General features: G+C 42.4%; 1 protein-coding gene across 1 annotated transcript; it reads right to left on the bottom strand.

Moving 5' to 3' along the window:
• Positions 1-5,711: 5,711 nt before the first annotated feature.
• On the bottom strand, positions 5,712-15,916 carry PERP (p53 apoptosis effector related to PMP22). The gene is made up of 3 exons (XM_015858420.2): positions 15,575-15,916; positions 8,673-8,816; positions 5,712-8,076 (listed from the first exon to the last, which is right to left on the bottom strand). The coding sequence occupies exons 1-3, from the start codon at positions 15,783-15,785 to the stop codon at positions 7,841-7,843; spliced, it is 591 nt and encodes a 196-aa protein (XP_015713906.1). The 5' UTR covers positions 15,786-15,916; the 3' UTR covers positions 5,712-7,840.
• Positions 15,917-19,610: the final 3,694 nt, after the last annotated feature.

Genomic DNA, 19,610 nt, shown 5'->3' with positions numbered 1-19,610 from the left:
GGCAGTTCACAAGCAACACAGCCCACAAAGTTCTCCCTTTGAACTAATATGTGCCTCAGCCAAGTATTTTGGTTGCCTGTGAATCTGAAAGCAGCCACACCACTTGCAGACTGAAGCTGTTTTCTGTGAAATATGGTAAAGCAATGAGGATAAAAAGTGTCCTTTGGTCTTCTTGTGGATTTTGTCTGCCAGGTCTGCATCCAAGCCCAGACCTGATGTACTCATGGAGATCTGTAATTACACTGCAGCTTTCTTGGTGCAATGTGACATTTATACTAAATCACAAATTCCACATCATTTTTCTGAATTAATATTAATAAATTAGTAATGAACTAATATGAAGTAAATTCATAACTTACACTGAATTAATATGCTGTACAGGAGTGTGCACAAAAGGTCTTGAGCTTGCATAGACACAAATTGCAGCATCCACACCAGTGAGCTGCAGCTCAGTAAAGAAACATTAGCTCCACTGTGAAAGCAATTTGAATGTCAGTGTGACATCATGTCTTATCTACAAGTGGAGATAGCTGATTAGCCTAGTGGTAGTTCAGCAGTGGTGTGGCTACTTTGCTCATCCAGCTGGTGCAGATCTGGCTAGCTGAGGCCTTATGGCAGTGGTTCCCTGCAGTACAGTCATTGACCATGTTCTTGAGGTTGTGAAGAGTCCATAAAGGGGGTTTGACAGGTCTCTGTTAGAAAGGAGATGTCTTTACAGACTTGACATTTGAATTGGAGTGGCACTTAAAGCGAAAGCCAACTATTATGATATCTCAGCTGGTGTTTTGGGAAAGAAAGAAAGGACAATCTCAAGAGAAATGAGACTTTTTTTATAAAGGACGCTTTAGGGAGCCCTTGTGCTCTGTGTTTTTACAAGCCACAGATTCAGTTATCTTTAATGCTTAAAAGGTTGATTATCAGTTCTTACATGCTGCAGTGCATCTGTTTTTGTGCACAGTAATTTTATATTTACATTAAAACAGCTACTATTTGTAGCTCTGCCATAGTGCAACATTCTGGTGCCTGCAGCCTGTCCACATCTGTCTGTACATTCCTTCTGTTGCCACAGCTGAGGTAAAGATGGTCACAAAATCTACAAAAGAGACAACAGAGGTTTGGATTTGGATGGTAGGTGGTTTCCAAATGATGATTTCAAAAGCACTCATGCATGTGGCAATAGTATGCTCAGTTGTCTATGTCTGGTCTCTTGTCAAGTCTCAATCTTTCAAGAGTAGTGTTAGTTTTCTATAAACTTGGCCTTTTTTTTTTTTTTTCTCAGAGAAAGCAACATTGCAGAATAAAATGATTTTCCCTTATTTATTGAGTGCTCAGCCATCTTCTATTTAGCCATTCATGACTGAAGGATTTGTCATTACTTTTTGTCACAACATACCTTTGTTTGAAGGCATATTGTCCAAAAAGTTAACATCTGCAGGATGATACTGCAGAACGCAATTATCACACTGAAAGAAAGATGAGTAGTGTTCAGTCACAGAGGGTGTTCCCATGCCCTGCCCACCTTTGTCATCCTTAAGTATCTTAAAGTGACGAGCAATGCTCACGTTCAGTACAAGAGTAATTTGTGACATCTGGGACAAAAGAGATTAAGATGTATTCAAAGCTGGCAAAATGACGTATCATGTAATTCTGATACTCCTGTGGCAAACAGGGAAAAATGACTGAAAACTTCTGTTGCATAGTCTATGATTTGAAGTGATGACTTGCCCATAACAGGCTTTGTATTTTGCATTGTATGAGCTGTGTGCAACCACATGGTTCTTCTGCTTTTCGATTGCCTGTAGGTAGTCCCTCAGAGAAAACACCAGCATCATCTACTGAAAATTAAGACATACTAGCAGTGATAAAGGTGTTAGAGTATAGGACACTATCTGCACCTCAAAATATTCTTAACGAATTCTCACTACTATTGAAGTAATCAAGTAAGCAGTAAGATATTGGTAATACAAAAAATTTAATGTCCCTTTCAGCTGTGACACAGATGATTTTCTCAGTTGAAGGAGAAGCAAAATGTCTGAGAGAACATTTCCATTTGTGTTTCATATAAAGTCATCTATATCTATGATTGTGGATTGACATGGACTCACGAGCCATGGGACATGTTCATGACTTCTACAGCAAGAGTATTTTAATTCTGTGGTATTCACACTTCCTATGAACAACTCTCCAGAACCTGTTTCTTTCAAAAGCTTGATGAAATTATCTTATGATGCATTCCCTCATGAGCTGTCTTATATCTGACAAGTTACCCTGAGCAACTGAAAAACATTTTCTGCATGAACTCTTACAAATCATATGGCAATTGTTTGTATTGTTATTGATCGATTCACAACCTTGGGTCCTTCTTTTCTGATAATGCCAATCTGCTGTTACCCTTCAGAGACAAGCACATCTTGCCTTGCAAGCACAATTATCTATATAATATCAACTCATAGAGTGATGTAACTTGGCAAAATAATGGTTAGGCTAAAGCATCCCTTGTGGTCCTCTTTTTGCATCTTCTCTACACCAAGGCAATAGACATGGGTTCTGTTCTCAACATTCTTGGCCACCTAAATTTTGGGTGGTGCTGCATGTAGCCACAGGTTGGACAAGGTGATCCTTAAAGGTCCCTTGGGACTTGGGATATTCTATGATTCTGAGTCTTCATCCACAGTTACTTCCTACCAATGCTCTACAGAGGTTGGATGAGTAAAGATTTCCTCCAGCACCAGCTGTTACAATCAATGGTGTCATGTAGAACAACCACACAACTACAGCCAGGTCCTAGGGATTTATAACCTTGTGGGGGATCGGCAGATTCTTAGTGCGGCTGTCAGGAGTCAGCTCTTTTACATTAATAAATTAAGTGATTGCTTTGGGGACAACAGCTTCCCTGTGGCAGACCAAGACAAACTAAATAGCTGTTCCAACTTAGTAGATGATAACTGTAACTCCTTGCAGATCATACAGGTCAGCTGCCTTAGGACAGAAGTAAAACCAGCGTCATACAGGTAATTCCCAGGTGCCACTCCCTTACTACTTACATTTCTCTGACAAAGAAATGGCTTCATTTACTGTGCTTTATGGGTCAGTGAGGAACAGCGCCTTACATTTCTGTAAGTACTCTGAGCCTCACAGATAGATAAGGAATGCATACCAAACATACTTTGAAGAGTTTCAGCTGTGAGCTTTCACGTTGAACTGTTTAGTCAAAAGTAGGGTTTTACTGAAACTAAAAATTTACATAGAAATGACCATTTCATTTTCAAGTACTCGATATGGAATGTCCTTGAGAAGCAGGCTGAAAAAGCTCGTCTGCTACCAGCATTTTCATATTTGCCTGCTGTCTTCACACAAAATTCCTGTTATAGTTGTCTTGATCTGCATGTCAACCACTCCAGGCATGAACAGGCTCAAGCTCTTGGACTCACCATTTCCCACGTGAGATCTCATCTTGAACCTGTCTGAGCTCTCTCAGCTGTCTGTGTCTCAGGGAACTCTGATTTCCAATGTACACACCCAATGCTCTGCAATTTTCAGTACTTGCATTTCCATATTCACAAAGAGCGTTATGGAAAATAGTATGCATTGGCCTCATTGCCATAAATAAATAAAAGGCAAGAGTCATACCAATCCTTCTGGTAAATATTATCCAAAATCCATGAGAAATATTGTTCATGGAGAGGTTAACATTTATTATTTATGTCAGATAATGCATATTTCTTATCACACTTTATAATTTATTTATATTATTTGCATTTATATTATTTATGTTATAGAGCCCTAGACACTCCTGCATTTTTTCCACTACAATGTTTATTACAAATTCAGTCTCATAAAATTTCGACAATTCCTAAGACATCTAAATAAAATTGTATACAATAAAAAATAGAAATCTTTGGATGTTGAGCTCCATAGCCAGAAACAGCAAGGCCCACAGCTTTGGATACCAGCAAATTGCATACAAATGATGCTTACTGCACTGCTGCAGATCTACACAGGGGATGTATTGCTTCACATGCAAAACAAAGTTAGTGTATCCTTGGTCCATCAAACCTACACAAATGACTGCTGCACTTGTGCTGTGATGCTGGCGCATCCCAGGCACACTGAACCCAGATTTCATTACATCTGCACACATACTTGTTGCAGGAAACTCGGCCAGAAATTCCTACCTTTGGGAAACATTTCATTATGCTTCATTCTGGTTGTGAGTATCAGCTTACAATTTCATTTCAAAATCTAGGCCGACTCACCCCCCAGCACTGAAAATCCCATGTTTTCAGATTACTATTCCTTATTGCCAGCAATCTCTACTGCTCTGTGTTGTGGCACCAATACTCAGCTCTTTTGCCTGACACAAACATTCTTATGCATGATGGTTTCCACTGATGCACATCTGTGCTTGGTTCATCATTAATTTATAAATGCACAATGATCTCAGCAACTCTTTTTAATTCTTTTCTTTTTCCTTTCCCCCCTCCGCCCCTTTTCTTTTTTGGCAAGAAGTAAATGCCAGGTGAGTATTTCTTGAGAATTCTATCTCATAAAGCAATTGCCTACATGGTAACTCACCTGTTACGTCAATGAAAATACAAAATCACAGTGAGGTGTGGCAGGTGTTTCCCATGTCCGTGAGATTTAATCATTCCCCTCACCCCACTCAGGTGAGCTGATCTTCTTTTGCAGCCAGTCATGCTACTTGTTGAGTGTTCTTCACTCCTCTGAGAGAGTTGAGTGTTGGGCTGAAAGGGTAGACTGCAGCTTGGGAGTTAGTGTTTGGGTGTGTTTTTTCCCCCCACTTTTGTAGACTACAGACTACTGGGTAAGCAGGGGTAAAAGTGTTTTTGTGTTAAAAAGTGGATATTGTATGAACTAATTATTTTTAGGGTATTTGGGAAAATCTGAAGTAGGAAAGCAAGTATTTTCCTGATCTGGGTCTGTAAAACTAAGATAATAGAGGGGGGATGGGAAGGGAAGTTTGTAGGATCCAGAGTGGGTAGATGTGTTTTAAAATTAAGGTATTTAAGGAAAAAGGCAGCTAAAATATTATGAGGGTGATGAACCTGTCTTTCCAGAGATGAGAAGCCTCAGGTTGGTTTGCTGTAGCAGTGGCCAACACTGGGTTTGTGATCTGTATAAAGGCAGAGGGAGAGTTCTTTGTGACCAGTACTTTCCATACAGGGCTATTTATGTGCTGTGCAAAATGTGAGGTTAGAAATGGGAAGGTTTCTAATCACGAGAGAAGTGCAGCTTTCCACTAAAAATGCTCAGTGGGTACTTCAACTTTGTCATCCTACTGACAGCGCTTGATCAGTGTATGAAAGTGACTTGTCAGCTTTAGTTACAAAGGACAAACTGACCACATGTGGGTTTTTCTGGGGCTTGTTGTTTTGGTTTTTTTTTTTCCCCTTTTGCACCATAACATGCTTAAAGTGTTTGGGGTTCCTCCTGAAGCTTTTAGGAGCTTTTGGCTTAGCAATGAGTTTTCTGTGCCAGGTGTGTCTGATGAAAGCACACAGATGTGTTTTGTAGAGCATACTCAAGCTTATTTGACTGGAAAATGCTGTTGTTGCATCCTGGATAGATACAGCCTTTTGAAGCCAACAGTTCATTGGTTTTTGGAGTTCATGTTAAGAGAAGAATGGCTGTTTTCTGGAGTTCATGAAATGAATCCATGAAACAGAAACAACACAGAGTTTTTACACCTATTGATTAAAACAGTTTTAATTAAGCCACCACTGTTGAAAGGAATGACACATACATTAGTATTGCTTTAGATACATCTTAACTGCATAACATGCTGCTTATGCTTCCACCTATTATATTCAGTACCAAATTTATTCTACATTTGTGCTTCTTCTTATTTTATTTTTAATTTTTTTGAGACATATCAGTGCTTCTTTAGAAAAACATATCAAAGACTGAAGTTATGCTGAGTCCAATTTCTGTATCATTGTCATCCTTGTTAAGGTGTCCATTTCCTTATGTCTTTTCGCCTTCTCAGCTTCAGCTGTGCAAGGACTTTCCAGACCTGAGATTCTCTCCAGTGATTCACTGGAAAGGTGCTATCAGTATTTGTAACACAAACATCTATCCAGTAATACCCCTTCCTGTATTTACAGAAACAGCAGACAGAGGCAGGAGGGGGAGAACAAAAAGACACATTTCTTACAGGTTGTCTTGTTCAGCAGGAGTTGCTAACACAGTTGATTCCATGTGCCATGTGTGACTGAGCATTTAACATATTTCTGGAGCCTGGAGATATTTATGTTCTGCAAAATTATAAAATACAGGCCTGCAAGGGACCTTAATACATACACACATACAAAATGCAGAGTTATGAAATTAGAGAAGTGTTACGAAGTAGAATGTTAAACAAAGCACAATACCAAGACATACAGAGCATTAAAAAAAGCTTAGTTCTAAATGCCTTAGTTTTACAGGATGCTGATTAGCACTTCCTATTTTGTATGTGTTTATGAATGGGCCTGTGCATTCTCTCCAAAGTACTGGGGTGACAATAAGGGGAAAGCAGCCCTGGAACACTGTTTACCTTTTACCGCACCTGCAGCCCTCTTAGAAACCTGTCTCTGCCCCCACACCTGGCAGAGGAGCTGCCTTCTTCCCCAGCCTAGGAAAGCCCTGACAGAGATGACAGATCTCAAATAAATATCCATAAGCTGCTGCCAGTCCATAGCAGATGCAGATGTGGCTCTGTCTCACTGGAAAATTTACTTGGAGCCATTGGCTTCAAAAAGACAAGCTGGGAGCTCAGCAGGTTATTCCCCAAGATGTGTCTGTATGGGGTTTGCATACAGATATTGCTCGCAGGCTGCTTTTCTATTTATATCAGTTATCTCTAGTGACTTGCAAAGCATTCCCAGGTTTACTAGTCTGCCAGGCCACGCTGTCAATTATAGAAACTTCTGGAGGTTTTCAACAGCACGCGTTAAGATTTCCTTCCAAGCCATGTCTGATAATTAAAACTGCGCAGTTTTAAAAGGGCAGATGTAAAGAGCAGTGTATGTATCTACTGGAAAGTATTTTTTAAACAAGCATCTCCCAAATACCATATAATAATGCGTGCAGTTCAACATCTGAAGATTAATTTGTTCTCTCTATGACAAGGTATATTTAATTATGTATGTCTTTGTAGCACATCCTGCGGTGGTCACAAAAACTCCAATAAGTGTTCCGCTAGTCACTATTATACACATTGGCTCCATTTAACTGCAACAGATGGTGGAAAAAATAGACTTTATTTTTCCCTTAGTTCATAAACTTGATAGTCAACAATGGTCCAGTAACAGGAACAAGTAGTGATTCTTAGGCAGCATATGAATGTAAAAGACTCAGCGAAGTTCCTTCCTTGGGGCTGATTTTTGGCAAAAGAAAAAGCTTTCTTTGGAAGGGTTTTATTTTTTCCTAATTCTATGTAAAGCCATTTTGTCACAGGTGAAAAAATAAAAAACATGCAGGTCCCCCTGGTGGGTTGTTTAAAATCTCTCCTCCTTTCCAGCTTGAAAAGCTGTGCCTTTATTTGTGAGGATATGTCTGAATAAAAGAAGGATGACTTAGTTGGGAGGGAAAGGATTAAGTAAACCACCAAAACAGAACTGACATGAGAATATGTAAATAATACTTTAGGTTAAAGTTATTTGCTTACAGGTGCCAATGTTTTTTAATTTATTATTTTTTTAACCAGTGCTTGTAAGAAATATACTGCAGAAATAAGGTAGTTGGTTTTCTTTTTTCAGTCTCTTATAATCGCACCCACATTTGCAGCAAAGGTGCTCTTCTATTGCTTTGACAGTTGCTTGCAGTTGGATTTAACCTTTCAATTTAAGTATGGTGCTCTATCTGGGGAGGAGTAGTAATAGGTCGGCTTGATGTTTCCCAGGACTTCATCTTCCCAATTGGGCAGGCAGCAGAAGAAGAAAGCACAACCTATCACAACGACAGTGCTGGCCCAACCGAAACCATAGGCCCAGCTGAACATATTAGCTCCCATCAGTGGAATTTCTTCTGTGAATTTCACTGGATAGATGACCAACCCTATGATTTGGAATGCAGCTAAAGAAAACAAAGAAAGCCAAGAGTAAATGACAGTGAATGTTGTTATGTTCCCCACTGAAAAGAAGGCATCTTGAGATAACTGTATTGCCCCCTCACGTACGTAAGGATTAGCTCCAGTCCCATTCTTGCAGCAGTGTGTGATTCCTGGTCTGGGCAGGTCCCCAGCTGCCTAGTGGCAGCTACAGCTGGCATTGCTGCCTTGCTGAGGAACTCATCTGTGCCCAGAACAGCCCTATACCACAGCCAGGTGTCTGTCCTGGTGGGGCAGTCACCTCCTGCTTCTACCATACCCACAGCTCCTCCCTCCCTTGGGAAAGTGGGAGACTTGGGGCTCCCAGCTTCAAAGCCTTAGTATGTGACTTGCAGGGTCAAAGTTGTTTGCCCACATGCAATATTTTTGGGAACTCAATGAAAGTTGCTGGAGCTTCCCTAACAATCATCCTCTCAGAGCATAAGTCAAATTTCTTGTTTTCCATGAAAATGACTCATAAACCAAAGACATATTATTTCACAAGGGAGGCTCCATCTAGCATGTTTTTCTGCTCATGCCTGTTTTACATCTAATACAACCTTATCTTTGCACCCAGCCTTACCAACAACAAAAAGCAAGCCTCCAATTCCTCGCACAAAGTTGAAGCGAAGTATTTCAATTGAGAATGCAATGACTGCAAGGGCGAAGCAGATGACCAGGATCACAAAGCCAACGAGGTATGTGGCAGCTGCTGCTCTCCCCCATCCTTGAAAAGAAAAGAGGAAAGGTGTCATGGGCAGCAGTGCACTGAGCCGTAGGTCACTGCTGGTCTTCTGTTTCATTTAGTCATTCTTTGTTGAAATGCTTTGCTGTAAAAAGCAGGCTCTATGTCAAAGCAACACTGAATGTCTCCAAAGTGAGCTGCAGAGAAACATGATCATCAAAGAAGCAGCACCGAACTCTGCCTGCTAATCTGTCCTCCTGAAAAGAGAGACATAGCATAGGATGGTAATAACACCTCCAAACTCAGTATGCATGGGAGACCCACTGAACTCTGAGCAGACAGTGCACACAACCCCTCAGAATGCACTTTATCATTATCACTCCATTTTGATATGCAAATTTATGAAATCTTTTTCTTGCACTGGAAAGTATGGGAGCAGACAAGAGAGTATAACTATAGAGAAAACTGATGGGAAATAATGATGTTGTCACCATACAGCTTCCTTTCTGCTTGCTTATGATGAGAACTTTGTAAGTGAATTAACATTAGCATGACCAAAAACAGGCACGGAGTAGTCGAGCTGAGACACTATGACAAAGAGAATGCTCTTGAAGATAAATATCTATTCACAGCCAAAACGACTTAGTAATAGGTAAAATATCATGGGTGGAGAAGTAGTGGAGTCAGAGGTAAAGTGGAAGAGTCCTCTGAATCATTATTTTGGGATTTGGTGGGGCTGAGCACTGCACAGAGTCCTTGGGAAACAGCCAGAAATTCAAATTTCATGGTATTGTGGGCTTGTGAAAGGTTCCCACTGTGGCAGACCTCATTCCCTTTAAAAATGAGCCAGGAGTTTGAGTGTGAATGCCACCACTTACAGGTGTTTCCTGCCCTTGAGGCAGGACACCTACCCACAGGGGTAACCATATCCACATTGGTCCTCGGGTTCCAGTGAGCTGTCATCACAGCTCCCTTTCCAAGTCTACATAACACAGGTTCTGACTTTCACACATTCTGCAATAGGTAGGGGCCAGATCCCGAGATCCATTTAACACAGAAATAAAGGGAGCAATGAGATCTAGGCCAGAGCATTTTCCAAATCTCCTTCATCAGAAGTAGTCTGTTCCAGTGTGACTGAAATGGTTCTTAAGAAACACTGTTTTTTTGCATAACCTCTATGTTAAGTCATTCCCCTGTAAAAGCTTAAAAATAAATAGTATGAGAGAACTTTTCCTAAAAATCTATAGTCTTTCACCTTAGCCCAATTTTCCCATGTGTTCTGCTGTTACATAAAAAGGAAAAGTATTAATTTGAGGCAGAGAATACAGTAAAGCTATCTCAGATACCTCCACTCCATACACCAATTTACTGTTTGAAAGCAAAGCAGTATTTTATGGCTGTTTTCACTAGACCACTCTGATCTTGTTTCTCTCGCTCCCACTCAAAAATCAGAAGTGAAACACTGCAGCTCCCTGCCAGAGAGTTTTCAGCCCCGAGCCCTCAGATGCCACCTCCTCCTGAATGAAGTCAAGCTGGAATGGAAAGGGTAAACAAAAGACTTTTCTTGGAGCTACTTAAGACAGTAAAATCTTTTCAAACCAGTTCTTGTCAGCCTCCTGCAGCCAGTCCTGCGTGTTTTGTCTCCCTTCCCAAGGAGAGTGCTGCAGGGGGAGGAGGGAGGGAAGACACCCCACTGGCCTTTGGAGATTACAGTGGTGTCAGTAGTCCCATAACAGCTTTTCCTTCAAAATATTATCTGACATGCCTAATGCAGGTTCTGGGCATCATCTCTGCAGAAGGATTTATTTAGGGATATGGAATGTAAAGGGATATATAGCCACTACACACAGCCAGCCTGGGAAAGGCAATTTGGACTAAACCAACTAGGAATGCTATTCACTGGTATCCCCTCTATTAGGAGAAAAACAATAACAAGGGCAACCAGGAACTCTTAGTTATCAAAGTGCTTTCCCCTACCGATGCATTATGTACACTGGCACAATGCAGAGAGCCAGGCCTGGCATTTGTCTCATGCAGATTCAATTGCAAATCCAAAACTGCCAGCAAGCTGGATGCCTTGAAGTTTGCTACAGCACAAACAGGACTGCAAGAGATACAGGCTGCAAAGCCTCCTGTGCTATCTCTGCTCTTTCCAGGCTCTGTGTGCTTAGTTTACACGTATAACAAGCTTTGGGATACACATCAGCCCTGGTCCCACTCACAGTGGCTTATTTTTTTGTATCTGGCAGTATGAAAGTGATAGCCCACATAGCTACAAGAGGTATCTGATCAGGAACATTATCATCAAACCCATCTTCTTTCAGATCTTCAGGAACAGGGCAGCAGCAGGCACCATCACTGTGACATTTACAGTGGGTTTTGTGCTCACACACTACAAAATTCAGTGCTGGTGAGCACATACCTCTCCTCCTCCCACTGGGTTATCTGCTCCAGCAGCACTTATCAGCACATAATACTGATAAGGCCTGATAAGATGAGCCGTTGGCGCTGGCCCCTGTGATGGATGGATCTGCTCAGGACACTGAAAGATAACAGCTGCAGAACAGCCAGCCCACCACATTAGCACTAAAGGGAATTCCAGGAAAAACAGGAATGTGTGGCTATATACAATGGAAGGGAAATCTCAAAAAACTTAACCGCATCATCCCCGAGCCTATTAAGATAGGCTTTCTGGATCTGTGTTCTCCAAAGAGCTGCTGTGCCTTTGCAGGCACCTGCCTCTCACCTGTGGCTGCCGTCTGCCAGGTGCAGAGGTAGGCACTGTGACTCTGCCTTAATTGTGGGAGAGATCTGCTCACAGCCTGAGAAGGACAGATCAGCCCCAACCTTTGGATGGCTTGTGCTCAGAGAACCTTGTAGAGTTAGCCAGGATTTATATATACCATAGAAATGAAAGAATCTCTGGTCCCTTTATTTAATACAATTTCTAACTCAAAAACAGGTATAAATATGACATCTGTCTATGAAATCAACCAACGATTCCAAAGTAATTTGGGTCTGTATATATAGAAAGTCAGAAGAATGAGAGAACAGCAGAGCCAAACAGTTTGAGGTATTTCTGTAACCCAGGTCATCTTTACTCAATGAAGACTTGAGTTCTTTGCATCCAAGCAGCAGTGAAGCATTTAAAGAACATTTTGAGGAGGGTGGAAGGGGGGCAAATTGAAAAGGTAAGAAAAAAAAGCCTATATGAGAGCTATAATTGATGGAAAGGATTAAGAGTTTTATTATACAGCTTAATTAAGAATGACTATGCAAAAGAACAAAGCTGCAAATGTTAGCCTGCAAATAACTAAGAGAGCTCAGGATTACTTGAAGTTAATGGTGAGCATCATTAATAGGATGAAATTAAAAAGAAAACACAAACAATGACATACAAACACAGAAGTCTCAGTTTTAGCTGTACTTCCTGATTTTATTTGGCTCAGCCTCAGTTGGGCAGAGATGGGAGCTCTACAGGACATTTACATTGAGATTTCCCTGCAGAAATTAATAAAAGGACTGAGAAAATAGACTAGCAGGAAGATAAAGCACTATAGGATCTGAAGTAACAAACCCTTCTCATCTTGGTTCACTTATTTACCGAATTGGAAGCTTGTTTATCAGCTTGTGGATAACTGGAATCTTCGGGTAGAAGTTTTTACTATGACATGCTTAGTTGAGACAGACTTTTACTCTGTAGTTGTAATAGTTTTCTGTATATGAATGACAGTGGCAACTTTTCTTTGGTGTTGAGAGCTCACAGCATGGAAAGTCCAGAAAATATGCCTTTGTTGACAAAACAAAGGAGTAGCGGACTGCCAGCAAGAGAGCACTGCCAGAAATATTTTCTTGCTCTCATAACGCACAGATTTCCATGACGACATAAGCAGTGAAGGAAAAGTATGTGCACACCCATCACGAGCCCAGGGCAGCCCAGAACTGAGGGTCTGCCTGAAGAGCCTGCTAGGAATTAACACTAGACATCCCAGCTCTCCCTTGGTTTTAGCAGTGTGGAAATTCCAATCGCTATACTACCAAAATGCTATATGAAAATCTGGTTGCAGCCTTTTGACTGCAAGTCAGGAGAGGCAAAATCCTGTTGGTTTCCAGTTTTTATTGCTTCCGTGCTGCTTGCAGTAAAGGTGTGCCTGCTTGCTGGCAGGAGTCAAGCCCATCCTGCTGGTTGGGCTCTTGTGCTGGGGAGTTTCAAGACATGTCTGCTGGGTGTAGCCGGGCATGCCGACTGCTGCTTCTCTCTGTTAGCATCTTTGGAGTGCCTTCACCTTGCACATTTATTTGCTAGGACACATCCTGCCAGTATAAATCAGACTAAACTATGCTTGAACAGAGGCGAGGGCATGGTGAATGTACCTGTAATGTTCCTCCTTTATTTACCTGGCCCCTTGGTGAAGGCGGCACATGCACGCAATTCCACTAATGACCTGTGGTATCAAAGTCCAGTTGTTTGAGGCATGGGTACAGTAGCACAGCAGCAGGGAAACATGATTCACAGAGGCTGGCTCCTATTCCTAAGTCCCACCTCTTTTTCTTTATTTTTTTTTCTTCCTTTCGGCTCTTACTGAAGATCCAGATGAATGCTTCCATTTTTCTAAGTCAGCTATTGTGTACTTAATGAATACCAACCAGCTGTTAGGAACGCAAGAAGGAGTTAACCACTTTTACTGCACAAGTACACACCCATCCCTCACTGTGACAACTCAAACCAAAGTCACCGAGACCAGGCGCTGAGGTCTTGGATGACGCTGTCGCCCACAAACACTGTCCCTAAACATATAGGATCATCACTGTAAAGACAAAAGTAACCGCCCTCTCCAGGAAACCACACAGCAAACAATCTTCCTCATATCTGATGGCTTACTGATATGTTTCAAACACGGTCACCAGCACTGGGCCAAACAAAGTCATCTTGAGTCATACATTATGTAGTATGGCAGCTCTGTGTTGCAATGTGTTAATAAATACGCAGTTGCTGCCAGGCAGATACTTGCCAGATGCAAACCAGTAGAGATATCTAATAAAAATCCATTCCCCACCTCCCTACTGAAGGATATTCTACTTTTATTTTTCCCTTTTTATTTCTTCTATCTTATGTGGACTGTAAAATGTTCACTAAGAAGCAGTTCAGTGTAGGAGACATTCTTATTTGCAAAACTTTGTTCGTCTGTTCCTGTCCCTTTCCCATTTAAAATAAGTGACCAAACTGCTTTTTCTCTCCCTCTCAGCATACATGCCTCAGCTCAATTAAGAGAATGTCTAATGCGGCTTTCTACTAATGGGGACCACTCTGAAATTTTGTTTTCATCAGGAGGAGCAAGATGGTTAGTCTGAAGTAGTTAGCATATGCAAAACACAACTTGTGCATCTCAATTAATTTACTCCCCTGCGGCAGTGCTGTGAAGACCTGCTAGGCATTTCTTCCTTTGCAAATGCCCTCACCTACTTGGAGCCTGACTGCATTAGCATAGAAAAAAAGGAAACAAATCAAACCCAAACTCATATTTAACATCCTGTCTCTAGATGCAAATAGTCATTAAGCAGACAAGAGGTAAAGCCAAATTAGTCCAACTAAGTCAAAGATTTACATGAGCCTTGGTTTAAGGTTAAATAAGCAAAGTCAGGGATAGCATTCTCCTTTGACAGAACAGTTGAAAACTTCATAAAGTCACTCTTGCCCCAGAAGACACAAGGCCGAAACAAGGCACACACCCATCATCACTCATAGACGAGAGGCAGGGACACTACAGGAGAACGCAGACCTCAGCAGCTCTACTGCACAGGTGCTTCTTTATGCAACGCAGATTTCAGCCACTCTCCTGCATTAGGTTTTTGGCTCTGGGTAGTGGGACAACCAGATTTCTGCCACCTACAGTAAAGCCCACAGCAGTCACCATGCTGGTAAATGGTAGCAATGCTTTTGCAAAATGTTACGAATTTTACTGAGTCGCAATGGCAAGTATGGTTCCAGGAGGAAGCCTCCCTGCCTCCCTTGTGCAGGCTGCAACCCTCCCTTCCAGCTTCCAGATGCAGTCCCCAAAGTACCCTCATCCAGGACGATAGGGCGGGTCTGTTTGTTTGTCCCAAAACATTCTGTCTGTGAGAAAAATGAGATGCAAAACAGACCACAGCTAGAAAAAAAAAAATGATAAAAACAGAAAGTCCCTGAGAAAGACAGACTGGGACTGTGTAGTAAGAATATTACACTGGCAACGCCAGATATAAAGAAGTTGAGTAAGAAAGCCAAGGCACAGTCACTCCCTGATTTATGACTTTGTGCAGTAGAGAGGTATATACAGGAAGCTATATGTTTCCCATCTCCAAACTCAAGCTGCAGGTCGGGAGGCATTCCCTAGCCAGGCAGGGTTAAGGCCCCCCTCTCCCCTAGCAAGGAGGCAGCTTTGCTGTTGCCCAGGTTCAGGGAAACACAGTGCAAACTCTCCTGCAATGGGTCAGTGAGGGAGCTGCGTGCTGCAGGGTGAGGCTGCTGGCACTGCAGCGCACATAGAGCCGCTGAAAGCAGACTTATGGCCAGTTGGCTCTCTTCAGTTATAAAAGAAAATAAAAAGCAAGCCTTGTTCCTTACTCCTGATAGGAAAGATGCCTAAAGCACTCCGAGGTCCTGTTTCTTTGCCCAGCACTGGTTCTGTCTTGGAAAACCCCATCACAGCCAGCAGCTACACTACCACAGAAGGGCTGACAGCCAGCCTTATCTCCCCTGAGGTGCAGCTGCCAGAGCACAGGGTCCCGGAGGGGCAGGGACAGTTGGGCTCCCCGCTTACCATAGTCCATGAGAGATTCACAGTTCCAGTTGAGGTCCTGCTCGCCCCGCGTGCAGCTCTCCCACAGCGAGGCTTGGTGCACATAGGGCTCCGACTCAGACTCCAGCCAGCCCCGGCCTGCCAGTGCGATGATACCCATGATGATGGCCAGGCCCAGAAGCAGGGGCAAGAGCCAGCGGCACCGCCAGCAAGCGAGGCTGCACGCCACCATCCCGCCGGGCTGTTGGGGCACCTGTGAGCCCGAGCTGCTCGGGAAGGGAAGGGTGGGTGCCGCAAGGACGCTCCTCCAAGCAGAGTCTGGCTGTCTGGCTGTCGGATCTGAGTTTTAAAGCACGCTGGGAGGAGGGAGTCCCACCCACATTCCTGGGAGTGAGCGTGGCGGCGGCAACCTGTGGGGCTGGTGGAATGGAGAGGAGAGCACAGGACTGGGTTCTGCTCCTCGCTATGACCCTGCTCCCTCTATGCCAAGTGAATGTCCAGTTACGTTCCTGTCCCACACTTAACTCCTTATTAGCTGCTATCCTCCCATGTCCAACTCCACTTCTTGATCACGGTTATGGTGTAGCCCTGTGTCCTTGCTTGTGAAAGCCCAGTCACAAGGAAAAAGCCACAACCGCCATGAGACCCCCAAGCCTCCTGGATGGACACCTCTAACACCAGGGTGTATCACCATGCCTTATCCAAATGTCACTGTCCTAAAATACATAGTGCTGTATGTTGGTTAGGGGCATTCTCACAATCAGATTCTTCCTGTCAGGTCTTCAGTACACATGAGCATTCTTTTAACCTTCATTTGTTACATGACCTCTGCATGGTACCCCTACATTATATCCTACAGATGCTCTCAAGTCTATCTGACTGCCTCCTCCCCTTTGCAGATGTTCTGTCAGCAACTGTAGCAAACAACAGCAAAAATTTCTGGTTCTCGCTGTGTTTCACAAGTCCTGTCTTTTTGCATGGTATTTGGCTCATCTTTCTCCCCTCTGTTCATCAGACAAAGAAAGATCATCATTACCTAAACTCAATAACACTAATTATGGCAGCCACTTTAGGTACTAAACACTTATGGTATACCTTATTTCATTATGGAAATAGTCAATTCCTTGCTCAGTTTTTGGACAGTCTTAATGCAAACGAGAAGAAGAAAGAAACGTGTTATTTGAGAATGAGAATATGACATTATTCACAAGGAAACTGTGCATCATGGCAGTAAGGTTAGCATTAAATGAATGTGTGATTTTGAAATGCTTGATGGCTATTGTGCTCTGACGTTCAACCAGGCTGTGCCAGACACAATACAAGAGTGGTACTCAGGACCCCTATGCCCATGTATTTCCCCATTCCATGTCTGGAATTGCACCCCAAAGATGAGAAAAAATGAAGGTTTCCCCATTATATGGCACAGATGCTCACCCAATATTGCACTCATGGGAGAAAGACTTCTCCGCAGTAAGATGGACACATATCCCATTGTGTTAACCCTGTGTTATCCCATTATCTAGCACCAATGGAAACTCTGTTCATATGGACAGATGTGCTGATCACATGGAATTCATGCATTTTAGGCTTACAGTTGGTCACATCTTAAGAGCACCTTCAAGATTTCAACATAGAGGTTAGTAGGACAGCAAATGTTTGAGGTCTGAAGGGCTGAAAGAAATTATCGGGTATGGTGAATTACATGGAATTCTAGGAGGATGTGGACTGCAGCAAATGGGATTTTGTCACAGCCATGTGGAATGTGTTCAGGCTGACTGATGTCATAGAATCGCAGAATATCCTGAGTTGGAAGGGACTCATAAGGATTACTGAGTCCAACCTCTGGCTCCATACAGGACCACCCAACGATCAAACCCTATGTCTGAGAGTGCTGTCCAAATGCCCCTCGAACTCCTACAGATTGGGCCTGTGCCCACTGCCCTGGGCAGCTTGTTCCATGCCCACTGCCCTCTGGTAAAGAACCTTTTCCTAACACCCAACCTGACCCTCTCCTGATGCAGCTCCATGCCGTTCTAGTGAGGGGGTACAGTGAAATTCATTTGAGTGTTGTGATAATAAAAACACAACTACAAGATGGTATCACAATGAAGAAGTTAAAAAAATCTCAGACAAGTTACCTCAAACCAGGTGAAATTTTACCAGGCCTCTCAGCATTCTCCTCAAAGTCCCCACCAGAAAAATCTATGAAGAAGGTATGTGTGTCTGGAAATAACGTATTTTTACATGATTCTTTGTGAGAAAAAATGGGATAGTGTGAACTTTTCGTTCTGTCAGTGACATTTGAGGTACATTATTTGTATTAAAAGTAGCTTTTCAAGTTTATTTGCTTATTTTTTATATAGTGTGTGGCTTTCTGAAGAGTGCAAATGAAAAGCTGTAGCTATGGACAGATCCGTAATGGCTAGTGGAAACTGCAGAAAGGCATTTTTAAGTTGATGACTTTAAGATTATCCATTTCTGAATAGTGTGGAGAGACTAGTTAATTCCATGCCCACTGTTCAGATTTCATTCCAAACTGATAATTTTTGCTTGAACTACTCGCTTGCAAGCTTGACATGTCAACACATAATTTTTTGCATAGAGGAGAGGGAAGAATTAGGTTTTTAGCTCTAGAGAGGATTTTGTGTGCTCAGTGCTGAGAGACATTTTACCAGCAGCTCATTGCCAGCACTGAAGTCACCTCAGAAATAGGTACAGAAGCTGATTGCTTTAGCAGAAAACATAGGAGCTGTTGTCTATTGCTGGAAGAGAAGGGAGGTTGAATTTCATCGATTTTGTGAGAAATAAGCAATGACACGCTGCTCAGAAAATTGCTCACTTTGTTAGAAGGTCAGGCTTTAGAGAATTTCCCCTGCTCAGAAAGGCACATACAGCTGGTTGCTGTGTTTAATAATTGAATTAATAGGTTTCCTAAAACAGGGCATGCCCTGCAGTGGTATCCAGAGAGGCAAGTAGCCCACTGGGATGCTGGGGCAGTATGACCGCACAGTGTCACACCATACTGAGCCCAACAAAGTCTTCCTTCGGCATCAGCAGTCCTCATGGCCTGCCCACCACTTTCTGGTGACTGCATGAGGTGGGACATGAGTTCCTTCTTAGTAGTGAGCGTGGGGCTTTTTCAATGGAGATCCAAGATTGTCTTCATACCCACTTCCCTGTGCTTCATGTCTTGCCTTCTAGTGGCACTACCCTTTGTAGGCCAGCGGTTCCTGCAGTTGAGCACAGCATTACATTTACAGAGCAGCAGTAGCTTAAGGTGAAAATTCCCCTACAGTTCCTTGCATTTCTGGGTACTATTGATGGAAATGTCGGTCCCTATGAGGAGGATATATACCAACATGCTATATATATGACATGCAGGAAAAAACAACTGGAAAAATCCATCTGAAGTAAAGAGATAAGACACCAAAGACTTCCTTTCATGTGACCAAGGACCTAAAGCACAGAGAAGTCATCTGCATTCAGTTCCAGTGTTAATTTAATAATGAGAAAAGCTAGAAAACCAATAAACCAGTGCCTCCTGCTAGCAAAATAGGCAGTTCCAGCAGCATATGTAGTTTCTGTCACCTCCAGCTTGTGTAGCCAGCACAAACACAGGGACCAGATGGTAGTAGTCTGGGGGCTGCAAAAATATGTGCATGAAAAGCACGTAGCGCTATGATCATGAGGAGAAGATGCCCAGTATTTAATTACATGAACAGCCAATTGGAAAACCCAACTGAAGGTTTGCTTTACTACATGACTGAAGATGCCTGATTCTATTTGGGTATTTTGGATATGAACATAGTTACTGTGGTTCTTATGAAAATCTAAACCTCTGCTTCAAATTCTTTTACCATGGGAAAAAAAAAAAAAAAAAAAAAAAAAAAAAAAAGAAAAAAAAAAAAGGAATTGTATACCTCTTACTTCTAGTTATTTATTATGCCAATAATTAGATCATTTAATAATCTCTGAGGCTCCATAGCTGTATTTTTCTCTTTGGTGAAACAAGGGATGTGCTTCTCGTGCAGACTGCTGCGCGTATAGTAAATCATTT

This window comes from Coturnix japonica, chromosome 3 (genome assembly GCF_001577835.2).
Source record: "Coturnix japonica isolate 7356 chromosome 3, Coturnix japonica 2.1, whole genome shotgun sequence".
NCBI classification, from domain to species: Eukaryota; Metazoa; Chordata; class Aves; order Galliformes; family Phasianidae; genus Coturnix; species Coturnix japonica.
Note: the sequence above shows the minus strand (reverse complement) of the source record. Positions and strands in the feature narration are given on the sequence as shown.

What these genes read in the sequence shown, in the direction of transcription:
- PERP (XM_015858420.2), bottom strand. Translation starts at nt 15,785, where the DNA reads ATGGTGGCGTGCAGCCTCGCTTGCTGGCGGTGCCGCTGGCTCTTGCCC. An exon ending in TGAATCTCTCATGGACTATG is followed by an intron (nt 8,817 to 15,574) that starts GTAAGCGGGGAG and finishes TTTCTTTTCAAG; the next exon opens with GATGGGGGAGAGCAGCAGCT. An exon ending in AGGCTTGCTTTTTGTTGTTG is followed by an intron (nt 8,077 to 8,672) that starts GTAAGGCTGGGT and finishes TGTTTTCTTTAG; the next exon opens with CTGCATTCCAAATCATAGGG.